This window comes from Trachemys scripta, chromosome 2 (assembly GCF_013100865.1).
Source record: "Trachemys scripta elegans isolate TJP31775 chromosome 2, CAS_Tse_1.0, whole genome shotgun sequence".
Classification (NCBI taxonomy): domain Eukaryota; kingdom Metazoa; phylum Chordata; order Testudines; family Emydidae; genus Trachemys; species Trachemys scripta.
The window spans coordinates 153,042,558-153,059,315 of NC_048299.1; the positions used below are offsets into that span (position 1 = coordinate 153,042,558).

The following is a 16,758-nucleotide window of genomic DNA, read 5'->3' on the forward strand; positions in this document are numbered from 1 at the left end:
CTCTCTCTATTTCCTTATGGTTTTATGGTATGGTTTTACAGTAGTGGTGGATGAATACCTTAAAAAAAAAATCTGCCCATATCCATTTATAAATGAATTGGCTGTGGTGGTGCTCACATCCATTAGTGTTTGCTTTTGCTGATATTCCAGCAAATATGCTTATTGGCCGGAATGGTCCTGGAAATAAGTGGTTTTAAGAGAGTATCAGAGAATACATGATAAATTCATGGAGGTTAAGTCCATTAGTGGCTATTAGCCAGGATGGGTAAGGAATGGTGTCCCTAACCTCTGTTTGTCAGAGGGTGGAGATGGATGGCAGGAGAGAGATCACTTGATTGTTACCTGTTAGGTTCACTCCCTCTGGGGCACCTGGCATTGGCCATTGTTGGAAGACAGGATACTGGGCTGGATGGACCTTTGGTCTGACCCAGTATGGCCACCCTTATGTTCTTATGTTTAATAATCTGTGCAAACCAAATTTGACATATTTGTCGACATGAATCTCAGCAACAGAAACCTGATTTTAATATCAGAGGGGTAGCCGTGTTAGTCTGAATCTGTAAAAAGCAACAGAGGGTCCTGTGGCACCTTTAAGACTAACAGAAGAAGTGAGGTTCTTACCCACGAAAGCTTATGCTCCCAATACTTCTGTTAGTCTTAAAGGTGCCACAGGCCCCTCTGTTGCTTTTTACTGATTTTAATAGTTACACTGATCCAATCAGGGAAAGAAACAATGCCATGTGATCTATGTGTCTAATCAATACTAACCAGCACAGCTCAGTTTGTGGCTCTCTGAACCTCATCAGTTTGCTAATGGTGGGCCCATCTGAAAAATTATTCAGGGAATAATTTCAATAATTAATATATCTGAGGCAATTGTAAACTGATCCTGGATAATTTGCAAACAGAAAAATAGGCAGAAGTCAGTATATAAATTAGTCTTTCCGCTCTAGGTGGTATCCATCCACTGAGGCCCCACTTTTTACACACAAACTTGTATCAGTTTAATTTAACCAGTTTAGCTAAACCAGTGCAAACCCATAGTGTGGACACTCCAATGTCAGTTTAAGAGGGGCTTATTTAGATTTAGCTTAAACCTGTTTGTAATTGACTTAAATTAAACTGAAATATGTCCAATTTAAACTGAAATAAGAATGTCACATAGCCTGTTCCACTAGTTTAACAACCCACTAGAAGTTAAACTGGTTCAACTCTGCCTGTAGTGTAGACAAGCCCTGAGACCTGCCAAATACGTTTAATACGGGCTACCAAAAAGGCAATACTAACATCACTTGCTTGCTACTAGTCAGTTGAATTTGTACTCATGTCCTACACTTGAAAGGTTTTGTAGCCCATGTCCACTCTGCCAAGCATGTGTGTGTGTGTGTGTGTGAGAGAGAGAGAGAGCACTTACCCAAAGCAATGAATCATCTTTCTCAACTGTACATTTCAGACCCAAATTTTCCTCCCCATCTCACACCCACCTGGTATTATCTCAGTTTCTGTGCTCTAAATTAGCAACCCCAGAAATGCTGGCTCATGGAACTAAGATGATATCAAGTGTTTTTTACTGCAAAAGAGAATGATGACTTAGACTGGAAGTTCTTTGGGGGCAGGGACTGTCCGTTTAATATATGTGTACAGTGCTCTGTACAAAGGTGATCCCTCTAGTTGCTACAACAATGATAAGACCCGAGTTTCCTGTCTCTGCCCCTCCTGACTTTCCTTGTATCATTATGTTTGGGCTCCTGTCTTTTCTATTGTACACTCTTGGCTCTCAGATCAGTCACCCCCACCCCCAGGCAGCGATTCTAAGAGGTCAGTCGCTCTGGGTACCACTAGGGGTTTAGAGGAACCACATCTGCTCATAGCTTGATACGTTCCATACATTAGAAAGTCTAGTAGTCACCCAACAGAGACAGCACCTCCTCTCCTGGAGTGGCAAAGGCTCCTCTGGCAGTAGAGAGATTTGCAGGCAAGGCTCAGCAATAGGGACGTCTTGCTGCACCACCTCTCAAAGCTATTCCTCTGGAGGGCATTTGGGCAACACACTTAGGGCCTGTCGGAAGCTACAGAGGCGCAGCATCAAAATAACTCTCGATCTGCTTCCTCCATGGACCCAGGGCCACCTCAGGGCCACCGAGCTAAGGTCAAGGGGGCTGTGAAGCCACTAGATGGTTCCCCCTGGGGAGTTCCCCCAATTATATCAGAATTGTCCTTGGCTGTCAGTGTAACTGGATCTATGCCATCTCCCACAGGAGCCCCGGGTGCCAGGGGCATACCTGGGGGAGAGAGGGAGGCAGCTATCCCCTGCTGCAAATTAGGGCTGCTGTAACTTACACCAGGGACCAAACTATCCCCAAGCCCCTAACACAGGAGAGCAGAACGGATGAAGTAAAGCTGCTGTTGCTCCCCCATGGGCCCTGCCCTTTGTCGTGCTTAGCAGGCATGAATTTGGGCCTTTCTGTCTTTCCACCAGCTGAAAATCCCAGCATCCCCTTTGTCCTCAGGCCTGTCTCCTGTCACTGCGCCATCCACCATCACAGCTGCATCTGTGATGTCACCCACTGGATTAATTTGCTGATTCGCTGTCATATAAATTTTCCCTTGTGTCCCTCACCTCCCTGATCCCAGCCTTATCGAACAATGGCCATGCCCACTGTTAAAGGCTTAATTAGCAGCAGGACACAATGGAAGCCACACACCAGCAGGGCCCACAACACGTGCGGTGAAGTTACACAATCAGGCAAGGACTTTTCAGAACATCACCAGAGTCCTGCTCAACTACACAGTCTCTGTTACCCAGGAGCCTCTGGAGCCCCTGCCCAGACCCAGCACAACATTTTCTGTTACCCAGAAATCCCTGGGTTTGCTTCCTGGAGCAACCTCTATTGTTCATACTCTTGGTGCCTTTTCTGGGCAGTTCCTATGTGTTGTCCTACCATGCCTTGAGCAACCTAGAGTCTATAATATAAGCCTTTGAAGTGGGATACAATAGTCCATTTCCAAACTCCTTTTTAAGGAGGGTTTGCCTCAATTCCTAGCCCTCCTCTCCTCCCCCACCTCTCATAAACATCTCTTTCATTGACAAAGGGGGAGCGAAGCATTTCTCAATGTTTCCCTGGGAGCCTGATGGGCACCCTGCCAGCCCACTGCTTGCCTGGACCCTCAGCCCTGCCAAGACACTGTGCCAGGTGTGTTATGGAGTCCCAGACGACCTGGCTACCATCCAAACACAGCAAATCGCTCTTGCAGGGCTATCAGAGCCCTCAACAACACATGTTTACAAGATCCAAGTTCTAAATACACAGAGCTGCCCAGCCAGCCAGCTAGTGTGTCAGGAAGTGGAAGAAGAATGGAGCTATGTTAGGAGCAGATGGACAACAACCCCCGGAAACATTATGGGGCCAGTTTGATACAGCTAAATCTGGTCTGAACTGTGATGTGTTTGTGGGTCATAATATAGCCACCGCTAATTAGCCCTGCTATAGTGCTTTTCAGCCATAGACCTTAGAGGCAGGTAAGTATGATAATCTCCATTTTAAATAACGGGGAAACTGAGGCACAGAGGGTTTTCAAAACCCTCCACTGATTTCAGGGTCCTCCATTTTTGGGCACTCAACTTACAATACCTTGGGCCTGATGCTCATGTAACACATTGGTCAAGTGTGTTTTTGTCCTGTTAGTGACTGACTCATACATAGGTTGGAGCAGTTACTCTCCAAACCGGACACTTTAGCTCAGGCACTAGAAGCATGTGGTTTTAGAAACAGGTGTCCTAGGATGAATGCCTAGCCGGGGTGCTGTTATATTTATAAGTGCGGAACGCCCACTGCAGTTATCAGGTGGGGTTAGGTTGACCAGACAGCAAATGTGAAAAATTGAGACGGGGTGGGGGATAATAGGAGCCAAAAGAAAAAGACCCAAAAATCGGGACTGTCCCTATAAAATTGGGATATCTGGTCACCCTAGGTAGGGTCGCACCTCTCTGGTCTCTGCTTCATAGCCCTTTATGCAAGTTTCCCCACTCCTACACTGCGAGCTTGTACAGCACCCTAGCTCCCACTTGTATGTGTGTAGGTAGCAAGGCTATCCCAGCCCCCAGACAGCTTTGACTGGGAGCTATGCAAACCGACTGGTTCCCAGCACATGACTTGCCTGACCTATGGGGGTTGTTTTGAGTTTCAGCTTTGATCAACCTGCCAAATAGTGGTTAGAATGGTCACATGTTACCTGGCTTGGGGGCTTGAATGGGGCTGGGAATCTGGACCCAAACCTTGCAGCTTGACCTCATTTCTAGTTATAGGTTGAAACCACCCCCTCTCCCTTTGGCAGCCATGGGGAGAAGGGAGCTCACCCCAGACATGAAGGAACAGGTCCTGCACCCCAGTAAAGCTTCTGGCAACTGTGGCTGCTTCCACAATTCCAGATCAAGTGCACTTGGGTAAGAACAACTGTGCACAGCCTGACTCTGAATCCTGTCTGGCTCGCTGGAAATTAGTTCTTGTGTGCCCTCTTGTGACCGTTGGACCAAAGTGGAACACAGCTGCAGATGGGACCAGCCTGAGTTGCTTAGATGAACTTAGAAGACCGCTCTCCAAGGAGCTAGGACAGAGGCCCATAGTTCTAAAGGCTTCAGTATAAGCATAGTTCAAAGGCTGAGCCAGAGAGGTCAGCAAGTGTGAACTAGAGACCTACAGGGATCAGAGATGAGGGGTAAGAAGGAACTGCTTTTCACTTTGTCTCTTTCCAGTCCCCAAGGGTACATCTAAACGGCATTTTGGAGTGAGTCTCCCAGGCTGGGTTGACAGAAATCGCTGTACAGACAGCGCTTTGAAGTTGCACCCTGTGCTCTGAAGCCTAGGGAGGCGGGTGCTCTTCGGAGCATGAGCTCCAGCCCCAGCACAACGTCAAAGCTCTGTCTACACAGCTATTTTAGAGTGCTCGTGTCAGTCCCACTAGCCCGAGGCTGCCAATTCAAGATCTGACTATGCCAGCCTCTGAGTCTGTCAACCCAGCCTGGAGGCTTGCCCCCAGAATGCTGTGTAGACATGCCCTGAGCTATGAAGGGTGAGGACTCAGTGAGTCCTTTATGTACTCGTAATAGTCTGTCTTGGCTGCCGGGCTCAGGTCAAACCAAGCAGGAGATTCCTTAGTGGATATATGAGCTGTCCTCGCATAGTACCAGCAGCCAGACAGGATGACTGCTGCAGAACCAGTACTGACATTCTTGCCTGGGATGTGCCTGACATACCCAATTTAGGTGCTTTGGAGAGCAGCCCAGAAACACCTCCCCTTGACCTTCCCAGACTCCTGATGCTCTCAGAGCTGCTGTTGCTGCCGCGTGGGCCTTCAGCGTGTTTAGGGGTACAGCCCGCTCCTGGGGGTTAAAAGGAGACTTTTGTCTCTGCGTAGTTATCAAGGAAGCTAACTTTTGCTGGTCCTGGTTTCTGTGGCCTGGCTTCTTTTGGAAGAGAGCAACATCACCATCTGGTGGTTGATACAATTCATGACTCTAATCCATTGTATTGTATTATATCCTGGGGCTGATTCTCCCCAGCAGCTCCACTGCAGATTGTGGACCTCAGGCCTTTTATCTCACGGGTTTGTTACCTGCCTTCTCCCTTCAGTTGGGAAAGACTTTCTCTTTTGCTTTCTGCCTCCAGAGGACCGGTCCATCCATTACATGACCCCTTTTTGGGTGATTATCGAGACCCAAATGTTATCCTTGTAACATTTTGTAACACTGAAACAAACATGCCAAATTAGGGACCCACTTGCCCCCCAATGCATTACATAGTTTATGGACAGCCCCCTACTTGGCCGCCCATCCATTCACACTGAGCTAGGATTTGGCAAGGCAGATCAGGCCGCCGGTCCCCTCCAGCCCAGTCTCCAGAACTGGACGATACCTGGTGCTTCTGCAAAAGGAGAACCCCCCGGATAATGTGCCTGGCCAGTGTGCTGTGCTGTAACCTCATGCAGGTACTCCTAGGCCAAGGTACCAGCTTTGCTGGCACCATCCCAACCCAGTCCACGGGGACAGGGTGGAGAATACCTCTGGGTGGAGCATTGAATCTGGAGGGGGAATTTGGAGCTCCTCAGGAGAGGACTTTACACCCACCTTTGCTTGGGACCACTCCCCACCCTGAAATCCTAAAAGTGGGAGGGATGGGGAGAGGTTCCTTTGCAGCATGGGGGTCTGGAGCTTCAAGTTAGTAATATGGGGAGACAGCTGGACCCAAACATGGAGCCTAGTTATCTCCAGAGTTCCATCCTGCAGGGATGGAAAACTGTGTCACAGTGAAGCCACCTGAAATGCTGGTGAGGGAGGATGGCTCTTCGATCTTGTGCTGCTCCCTTGTGGTCATTGGTAGTATGGCTCCCTGAGTCTTGTTATTTATGCAGGGAAACTTTTTAGCAGGATGGCAATAAATGCAGCTGGGAATATAGAGTCATAGACTCATAGACTTTAAGATCAGAAGGGACCATTATGATCGTCTAGTCTGACCTCCTGCACAACGCAGTTCACAGAATCTCACCCACCCACTCCCGCAACATACCTATGTCTGAGCTATTGAAGTCCTCAAATCATGGTTTAAAAAACTTTAAAGACTTCAAGGTGCAGAGAATCCTCCAGCAAGTGACCCGTGCCCCACGCTGCAGAGTATCTGGCATATATGGAATATGGCAGAGGCTGGTCTGGTTTTGAGCTGCCTGTGGCAGAGAGGAGCTCAGGCTCCGTGGCGCACTCAGTCTTTGCCCAGAGTCAGCTGCTCTGCAAGTTAGTTAGTGACTGCCCCGATGTCAGTGGACTTTTTAAGATATGGCCACCTGCCCCTCGCCAAAAACGGGGCGGACACCCCTCAAAGCTTATCGCACCCAACCCCCCTCCCTCCAAAGCCCACATATAAACACTATTCTAGAAATGAACCCAAGCTTCAAAGATGGAGCCTGTCCCTGGGAGGTGCTGGGTACTCTGGCTATTGCCGTTGGACCAGGATCCCACCTCTCCCAAGCATTTTGTTCCAGGCCCACCCCTAGGGTCTCAGTTTCTTAGTCCTTTGCTGGCTCGTTCCCTCCAGTAGCTCTGTGGGGGAGGATCCCCATGTCCCTGTGAGGAGAAGGGCTGGAGGGGCCTCTTAGCACAATTCTTATATCCCTCACTGCAGAGATAAGGAGGGAGACAACACTCCCTCTCCCAGCCCACCCTGTCCTGGCAGATGCTTCCTTCTCACAAACCTGACCTCAGCCAAGGGGCTGGGAGAGGATCATGAAGAGCTGATTGCAGTGCTTAAAGCGGGAAGGGTCACAAGAGGGGTCGTAGACCTGCCCCCCCCCCAAAACACCCTAATCTGAGCAGGATTGCTGAGGGCTGCACTTTAAGCACTGTCTTTCTTACTTACACACACACACACACACACACACACTTTTTTCAGATCTCTAAGCACTGGCCGATTGGACCTTTGACTGCCCTGCAGTATATTGCATATGGAGCTACTAGTGAAAAGGCAGCAGCATTTCAGCTCTTTGGTGGGATGTGATCCCTGAATACACATGGTCTAGAACCTATCTCTCAACCTCCTTTGGGGTCTGGGCAAAGATGCTCCAAAACACACAAAGGGGGGCCATATGTTTTTCCTCTGCAGTAACTTTATTCTGACAGGTAAATGTTTTACATTGAGGGCACCCCTAGTCTACAACACCATGGGCCATGCCTAATTCTCATTGCCACCAAGAAATGCACACAGATTGGATCTCATAGCAATGACAGGAAGGGCTGGCTTGCTGCCTGGGTGTGCCCGCTGGCAGAACCAACCCACGTGGGCTTCCCAGAGCCAGGGTGCACCACTAAGTCTTGCAGCCTGGAAGGAGGTTGCATGTTAGGCCTCCATAGACCACAGGGCTGCAGGTTGGGGGTCCCTCTGAATAGCTTCCACTCCTTGAGGACCCCACTGGACAGGGTGGACATGGGCCGAGGGAGTCCAGCTGCACCTGGCAAGCACCTGCCCCATGATGAAAGCCCTGTGTCTGCTGCTCAGTTGGCAGTAGGGTTGGGCTGAGCACCGGATGCTGAACAGCGCCCCCTCCCCTGCCTGCTCATGCTCGCCGCTTCAGCCTCAGGGAGTTATCCAGGGAGACCAGCTGGTGCAGGAAGCCCCGGTTGGGGATGATGCCGCGGTGGTCCTTGACAGTCTTTATGGCTTCCACCAGGGTCATACGGTGGCGGATCATGAGGTAGGCGAGGACCAAGGTGGCCGAGCGGCTCACCCCGACAGCACAGTGGACGAGGATCCTTCCTGCGGAGAGAAGGGGAGCTGCGTCACAGAGGGGCTACAGCCCCAAGGCCCCACTGCCCGGGGTTAGGGAAATCCAGGAAACAGTCCTATAACAGTGCGGGTGAGATGGTCACTCCAGCGCAGGAGTTAGGATACAGGGCTAGATGGGACAGATGGTCACACAATGGCAGGGGAGGAGAGTTCCCTTGGAAAAAGTTGACTTTTCATTGAAAAATCAAAATCTGAATTATCTTGATTAAGAAATGCTGCTGTGGTGCCTCGTGGGAGCTGTAGTTTGAATGGTTCGTGCCTTCATTTTCCTCTCTAAGCTGGGTGGACCGGCCAGATGACATCTGCCAGGATGCACTGTAGTGCGTCTTATAAGCATAACAGCACCACAATCTCTCATTTCGGGCAGGGGACGTGATGCATCATGGGAGTCCACAGCCATAGTGAACCATGGGAGATGATGTCTGGCTATGAAGCCCAGCTTCAACAAGGAGAATGGGAACATGAGGCCACTGAACTACAACCCCTATGAGGCTCTACTGCAGCATTTCCAATCAAAGTATTCCAGTGTATGGCTAAATAGTTCCGTTTTTGGTTGAAAATCAAAAACTTTTTGGTTTGTTTTTTTCCAGTGAAAAAACTAAGCATTGCATGGAAAGCAGATACTTCATGTTGTTTAGTCAAAAACTCAATCTTCCTTTGAACAACAGTTTTGAGAACAACATTTTCAACCTGCCCTACTCCACGGTCCCTATGAGCCAGACTCTGAGCTGCGCCTCCTGAGTGTGGGAGGCCAAAGATGCTTGTACCCCCATGCACTTCCTGAATCCTGGTCTCGTCTGGGGACTTCAGATCCACCCCATCCTGCTCTAGATCCACCCCGCACCCTGGCATACCCTTATGCCAGGGGTTGCTTACACCGAACTCCCAGTGTTGTGAGAGGAAGGGATCCACCTCAGATCTGGCCTATTTGTTCCAGCAGGATGGCATGAAAGAGCCAGGCCATGGCCCACAATTGGGGCCTGGCTCTCTTCCAGAATGGTGGCTGCTGGGATACTGGGCTAGCTGAACCATTGCTCTAGTCTAGCGGATCCCAGTGTAGATGGAGGTAGCTCTATTCTGGTGCAGCAGGAGGCCAGATACTGAGCTAGAAGGATCATTGTGCTGGTCCAACATGGTGACCTTGGTGTTATGGTGGCAGTTTTGCAGACTCAAGAAGGTGGTTTGGGAGGTTTCTCTGAGCCAATCACATGGGGGAGGGCTATGGAGGTGGGAGTGAGGATCCCCATGTCTTGCTAATGGTATCTCACTGCTTCCAGCACAGAACCATGGGTGGCGTGTTTATAAGGAAAGAAGGCGACTAGAGATGAGGGTGTTGGACACGGCCTCTCCTCTTGCCCAGCCAAGCTCCTCGTCCCAACCCCTGCTCCCTCTTCTCCAACCCCTCCTCTGCCCCTCACCTCCTCCCTCACTCAGCGCCTGGTGGATGAAGTCAGCTGAGGGGTGGAAGTAGGGACTCATGTCGAAGCTGGGCGAGTCGTGGGCCTCGATGCCAAGGTAGCGGATGCCGGTGCCCTCATAGTACTCAGCACCCCCTCTCCACTTGCTGTGCGAGGCATTGAGGATGTGGGTGATGCGCAGGCGGGCCAGCTCACGCCGATTGGCTGCTATATCTCTGCAGAGAAGGGAGCAAAGGGTTAAAATGGGGGAGCTTATGTGGCAGCAGCTGAGCAGGGAGTGCTTCTTGGCAGTGGACTGTGCAAGTATTATCTGCTAGAACTGGTACTAGCGAGGGGAGAGCTACTTGGACCGGGCCAGCATGGATTTTTGGCTTGGAGGGAACAGGCCAGAAGAAGGTGTAGGGCGGAAGGGGAGTCATCTGGTGGGTACACTAAAAAATAAAAAAATCTGTCATTCCCCAGCTAGCAACACACATTTCTCTGGACTGGGAGTGGTTGGGTCATTACAAAACCTAAACCTAATTTCCCCCATACTAATTTCCCCCTACTGTTACTCACATCTTCTTGTCAACTGTTTGAAATGGGCCACTCTCATTACCACTACAAAAGTGATTTTTCCTCCCTTGGTATCCTACTGTTAATTGAATTGTCTTGTTAGACTGACCTCCCACTTGGCAAGGCAACTCTCATCTTTTCATGTGCTGTGTATTTATACCTTCTACTGTATTTTCCACTCCATGCATCTGATGAAGTGGGTTTTAGCCCACGAAAGCTTATGCCCAAATAAATTTGTTAGTTTCTAAGGTGCCACAAGGACTCCTCGTTGTTTTTGCTGATACAGACTAACACGGCTGCTACTCTGAAACACATTTGTCTCGCTCTCTCACCCCCAAGTGATTCTAGCCTGGGGCTCCCCACGCAGCTCCTGCCAATCCTGGGCCTCAATCCTGATCCACAGCCCCCCTGCAATATTAGTCTGGGTTCCCCTTACCCCTTTACAGCTCTGCTAGTGCCCCTTAATCGTGTACCCCTGGTTTCCCAAACCTCTTGAGAATAGAATCATAGAAATGTCAGGCTGGGAGGGATCTCAGAAATCATCGGTCAGGTCTACACTATCCACCGGATTGTCGGGTAACGATCGATTTATCAGGGGTCGATTTATCGCGTCTAGTCTAGACGTGATAAATCGATCCCCAAGTGCTCTCCCATCGACTCCGGTACTCCACCGCTGTGAGAGGCACAGGCGGAGTCGACGGGGGAGCGGCAGCAGTCGACTCAGCGCCATGAAGACACAGTGGTAAGTCGACCTAAATACATATTTTCGTAGCTGAATTTGCATATTTTAGGTCGATCCCGCCCCAGTGTAGACCAGAGCATCTAGTCCAGCCCCCCATGCTGAGGCAGGACCAAGTAAACCCAGACTATCGCTGACAGCTGTTTGTCTAACCTGTTCTTAAAAACCTCCAGTGACGGGGATTCCACCACCTCCCTAGATAACCTGTTCCAGAGCTTAACTGTCCTTAGAGCAGTGATACTCACACCTCAGTGATTCAGGAGCCAAATTAGCGATCAACATTACCCAGAAGAGCCACAGTCGTGTGAATTCATTGTTTAATTTACTATATATCTCTTTTCTTGGATATTCTGACCAAGTATTATTATTATTTTATTAACGACAATTGGTTAATAACATAGTAAAAGCATCCTGATGAGTTAATAATTTAAACTGGTTATAATTAAATCATCCAGTGTTTTACCTTAGAGAAAGTTTTCCCTAATATACGACCTAAATCTCCCTTGCTGTAAACTAGGGTTTGCTGTGTCCAGTTTGTATGTGGTGGGTCTTTTCACATGGGCCACTATCCCATTTTTTACCCTCAGGGGCCATTTTTGAGTGCCACTATCCCAAATGGAAAGGACACACACACACACACACAGTTGCGCTGCAGTCTCCTCCTCCCCAGTCCATGCCCCCTTCCACAACTATGCTACTGAGTCCCTTTCCCTCTTCCTTCCCATCCCCACCAATTCCCACTTCCCCTCATGACCTGGGGGCCTGTGCTCCCATCCCCTGGGCCTGTACTTACTGGTCTCCCAAGTAGAGTCCTGGCCAGACCTCATCTGCATGGTTACAGGCCGTCTTCCCCGTGTACAGCAGCCTCTCCAGCTCAAAGACACTGAGGATGGGGTGGTTGCTGGCGTCTTCCTGAGACCCCCGGCTGGGTGACCTGGAGCTGCTTCTGGAGAACCTGGACATAAAAGCCATTGGAGCTCCCGAGACCCACAATGCATCCCTGTGGGTGATGACGCTGCTGCTGCTGTCACCCACGGTCCCGTCCTGTAAGTAATGGAGATGCCATTAGCTGACCCCGGCATGGGAGTATTGCCAAGCCCTTCCCCAAGTGACAAGCAATCAGCTCAAAGACTCCCTGCCTCCCTGACACACACACACACACACACACACACACACACACACACACACAAATCCAGCTACTTCTGCCTGAGCGGGAGACCCAGGTCAAACAGCTTTGGGTTGAGACTCCTGGGTCCACTGGAACTGGGGTGAGTTGGTCATGCATCAGAATACCTCAAAGCAGCCCTGCCGATCCTCCCGGCAACCTGACTATGTGAACAACTAGCTGCAGGGGTAGAGCCTTCTCTGCCCAGGGGTTCCCAATGTCAGGAGGGGGCAGTACATCATCAGCTTCCCTCCTGGAAGGTGGCGCATTTGGGGAGAGTTTAATGGGGCCAGAGCACTGTGAACCCAGCAAAGGAGGAAGTGGGGTCACCAAAGCCTTCAGCCCACTTGTGCACTCCCTTTCATGGCAAAGGAGCGACGTTCCAGTGCTTCTCTGCTGGATCAGTGCCACACTGGCAGGACCAGAGTACCCAGGGCTTTCTATTTATGGGATGACGGAGTAGCTCAGCTGCTGCTTTCCCTCTGAACTGGCTAGAGGGCATTGGCTGCCAGAGTCACGATGCCAACTCAAGAGCAGACTGTGCCAACCTAGGATTGGAGGAGCTGGCAGGCAGTGAAGATACTGGGTCTGGTGCCAGGCTCTGGGGCTGGGAGGAGAAGCAGGCGGAGGATTTCATATGGTATCACGTGGGGTCTCACTGGGCATCGTCCTGTCATGTACCAATAAAATCAGTCTAATGGGAGGGAGAGGCTATCCTATCTATCTCATAGAACTGGAAGGGACCTCAAAAGGTCATCGAGTCCAGCCCCCTGCCTTCACTAGCAGGACCAAGTACTGATTTTTGCCCCAGATCCTTAAGTGGCCCTCTCAAGGATTGAGCTTACAACCCTGGGTTTAGCAGGCCAATGCTCAAACCACTGAGCTATCCCTCCCCTGTCTTAACCTCTCTTGGTACAGCAACCCCCCCGCTGCATTTGAAAAGCTTGGCGGCTGCTCTGGGTTTGGGGTGGGAGGCGTTAATCGTAGGACATGAGACTTTTATTGCTAAGCAATAGAACCCAAGAGGCCTGACTCCCAGTCCTATGGTCTAGCCACTAGACCATGCTGCCTCCTTTCTCACACATACAACAAGCCTCTCGGGACAGTCCCACCCATATGAAGATGTACCCGGCCTCAGTAACAAAGCATCAGCCCTGGGAACATTTTTTCTTCTTTGCTGCCTTCCTCCTCAGTGCAGCCAGCTGAATGCTGCTGCTGCTGTTGATGTGTTGCCTCAGCTGTTGCCTGGAGCTGCCTCCAAACATTTGGGAACCCGTCCAAAGTGTCACATCTCAGCTCTGTTCCCATCAGTGGCTCTGCACTGGCCAATTGTTTTCAGAGGCTAAAAGGGGAAATGGAGTGACCTCAGATTTGCCTTGCTGGCTTAGACCATCAGTTCAGTCGGTCTGGCACCCTGCCCTCAGCAAGGGCCAGCAGCCGGTGGTGCCGAAGGAAGAAAACCCCTAGACACTTACCTGATTGTGCACAGAGGTTGCAAACATCATGAGGGCACTGCAGAATTCAGAAGGAATCTAGAGAGACCTGCTAAGTACTTCCCTCCCTACTGATGTCTCCCAACAGTTTATTCCCTGCAGGGTATTTTGGATGCTCCCTTGAACATGGTTGTGCAGGGCATGGAATAGACTATTCTGGAGCCAGGGGTTCCCCGTCAGCCCTGGTACGACTGGGTGCAGCTGCCACAGATAGTAACAGGAGCTGCAGCAGCGTATACCATGGTCCAGAGTTGGCCCTATGTCTCCTGCACTCTGCTGAATGTTTGACCTGCTGGCTCTAGGAATAAATACCTGGTAAGCCTGTGGGCAGCACACCACAGCTGGGATCATCAACAGCACAATGCTGTGGGGTGTCTGCCCGCTCATGTTGCAGCAGGCCCTTCAGCCTGGGCCCATCCAAGCCTGGCCCATACCGTGCCCCTTAAAATAAGGCTACAAGCAGATCCATGGCTGGCTAAGGGTATGCCTACTGTAATTGGAGGTGTGATTGCAGTTCAGGTAGACATACCTGCACTAGCTTTAATCTAGCTAGCATGGCTAAAAATAGCAGCGAAGACTCGTCAACACAGACCCTGGTGCAGGCTGCACATGCAAGTAGATATCCAGAGTTCTGGGTGGGTTTGTATACCTGCAAAACTGCCAACTCTCGTGAATCGATTGGGAGAGTCGCCATTTCTGAGTAGAGTGAAGCCTCATGAGCTTGTGATCTGGTGGTAAAACTCTCAGATGTCAGAATTTTTTTTTTCCAGCCCCGCCACATTCTTAAAATGGGGTTTCCAGTCCAACAGGAGTTACCCCCACCTTAAACAAAGGAATGTGGTTTCTCCACTGGGCAGTTACTTCCAAAGTACTTTGAAAGACAACGAGAATTCATTTACATATCAGATAAACAAAGCCATCAAGCTATCAAGTAGGGGGAAGAGACAGCACGATTACACCCAGCAGGGAAGAGAAACTTCATCTGAGACATAAAGAAGGGGGGGCAGGGCCAAATCTCAAATAAGCAATTGAATTACTGTGGAAAAAAAATCCCCACGTTTGACAGTTCTAAAAGTGAGGCTTAATTTTATTTAGAAATTCTGCCAGCAGCCCCAGGTGCAGCCAGGACTCCAGCTGTCAGCCCCAGGCGGCTGCTCCCCTGCCGGTCTGGTAAGTGGGAGAGGGAACCCCACTGCAGCCCCCCAGGCCTAGGGAGGGTGAAGAACCCTAAGGAGCAGAGATGAGGCTGGGGGCTGTGGGGGGGCTGAAGTGAGGAGGGTGGGTGGGCTGATGGGGTAGGGGGCCTGTATTGATGGTGGAGTCTGAGCAGATGGGGTGGTGCTGGGAGGGTGAACTGAAGGCAGTGGGGGTCGATAGGGCAGGGGGGTGGAGATGATGGGGTGGAGATGATGGGGGCTTGGGCTGAATTGAGTGGGGTTGGGTGGGGACAGAACTGATGGGAGACTGGGGGACAAGATTAATTGCTGGGCAGGAGATAAGCAGATGTGGGGGTAAGAGTTCCTGCAGCAGGGGCCAAAATCACCTTATCCAGTACACGGGGGAGAGTGGGTGACACTAATGGTCATATGCACATGCCTGATGATGGACAGGGGGAATTCAAACATCAAGAGACTGATTTAAAAAAAAACATCTTTTTTAAAAATGTCATGATTTTTGGGCCAATCTCATGATTTTGGTGGCCCCGACTCCTGATTTTTGATCTCTGGAATTGGCAATACTGCACCTGTGCTGCTGCGTCTTCACTGCTAGTTTTAGCTGCGTTAGCTAGATTAAAGCTAGCAGGGGTATGCCTGCCTGAGCTGCAAACCCACCTTTGATTGCAGTGGAGACAAGCCTGAGAATCTGTGGGACAGATCCACTCTGGCATGAACCTCGATAGGCTTCACCCATGTATCCGACCCTCATCTTCTTCCTCCAACACCCACTGGGTGCTGATGTGCAGTGGGCTCTAGCTGGTAAATATCACCAGTTACTACCCGATATACAAGACGCAGAGCAAATTCCCAAAGCACCATTGCTACCGGTACTTGGGAGATGTGGCCCATTCCTGTATTAAAACACAGGGTGAGTTACTGCATGCAGCGACTCGTGCTTACAGGTACATGGCTGCCTCTGCCACCCCTGCCATTCTCACGCTGCGCTGGGAGGGAGGAGAGAGACAGACAGACTGACAAACCCTGCCTACACACACGGCTGCTCTGCATAGACGTTATCGCACCCAGGCAGGCTGCCCAACCCCACACGCTCAGCAAAGAGACAGACAGACAAACAAACGGGAGGCAGGAGGGAGACACCCACTCCCGTTACTCTACCTTTGTGCAGGCTGTGATTTCTCAGCTCAGGGTGAGTTTTCTAGTCAGATCCAGTCGGCCATGTCTTCCTACTACTGCAGCTCTTGCTGCCGCTGCCGCCGCTGCTGTAGGAAGGCTGATATATGAACATCTATTTTAAGCCATGACATGTCCAGAGGCAGGTTTGTTTATATCATAGTGTGTGTGGGTGGAGGGGCGGGGGAGGGAAAGCAGAGGGAGATTAACACAAACACAGAACATCCCGTGTTAACACACACGTGTAGGTGCATGCACACACACAGAGTCATACATATAAACACACACACACACACATATTCCTATGCATGGAAATACACATGCACAGCCACAAGAATATGCACGTGCATCCAAACACACACAAATTCTTCTCCATATCTCTGTGTTCACCCTCCCCCCATCCCCCCCCTCACAATACAAGCTAGCTACAGGAAATAAAAAAGGAAAGAAAGACTATTCTACTGATGAAAAGCTCCATCTAAGAGCTATGACAGGTTTCAGAGTAGCAGCCGTGTTAGTCTGTATCCGCAAAAAGAACAGGAGTACTTGTGGCACCTTAGAGACTAACAAATTTATTAGAGCATAAGCTTTCGTGAACTACAGCCCACTTCTTCGGATGCATATATCCGAAGAAGTGGGCTGTAGTCCACGAAAGCTTATGCTCTAATAAATTTGTTAGTCTCTAAGGTGCCACAAGTACTCCTGTTCTT

At 50.2% G+C, this 16,758-nt stretch overlaps 1 protein-coding gene across 2 annotated transcripts; it reads right to left on the reverse strand.

The window, feature by feature from the left end:
* Positions 1-7,633: 7,633 nt before the first annotated feature.
* On the reverse strand, positions 7,634-16,206 carry DUSP26 (dual specificity phosphatase 26). 2 transcript variants are annotated; one of them, XM_034761947.1, is made up of 5 exons: positions 16,034-16,206; positions 13,336-13,549; positions 11,836-12,086; positions 9,749-9,963; positions 7,634-8,300 (listed from the first exon to the last, which is right to left on the reverse strand). In XM_034761947.1, the coding sequence occupies exons 3-5, from the start codon at positions 12,012-12,014 to the stop codon at positions 8,101-8,103; spliced, it is 594 nt and encodes a 197-aa protein (XP_034617838.1). In that variant the 5' UTR covers positions 12,015-12,086; positions 13,336-13,549; positions 16,034-16,206; the 3' UTR covers positions 7,634-8,100. The 2 variants fall into 2 exon arrangements, with proteins under 2 accessions (XP_034617838.1, XP_034617837.1); XM_034761946.1 differs by lacking the exon at positions 13,336-13,549.
* Positions 16,207-16,758: the final 552 nt, after the last annotated feature.

Excerpts from the sequence above, each read along its gene's own strand:
- DUSP26 (XM_034761946.1), bottom strand. The coding sequence starts at position 12,014 with ATGGCTTTTATGTCCAGGTTCTCCAGAAGCAGCTCCAGGTCACCCAGC. Across the intron at positions 9,964-11,835 it reads GGACTCTACTTGGGAGACCA|AGATATAGCAGCCAATCGGC; the intron begins GTAAGTACAGGC and ends CCTTCTCTGCAG. Across the intron at positions 8,301-9,748 it reads GGCGCTGAGTGAGGGAGGAG|GAAGGATCCTCGTCCACTGT; the intron begins GTGAGGGGCAGA and ends TTCTCTCCGCAG.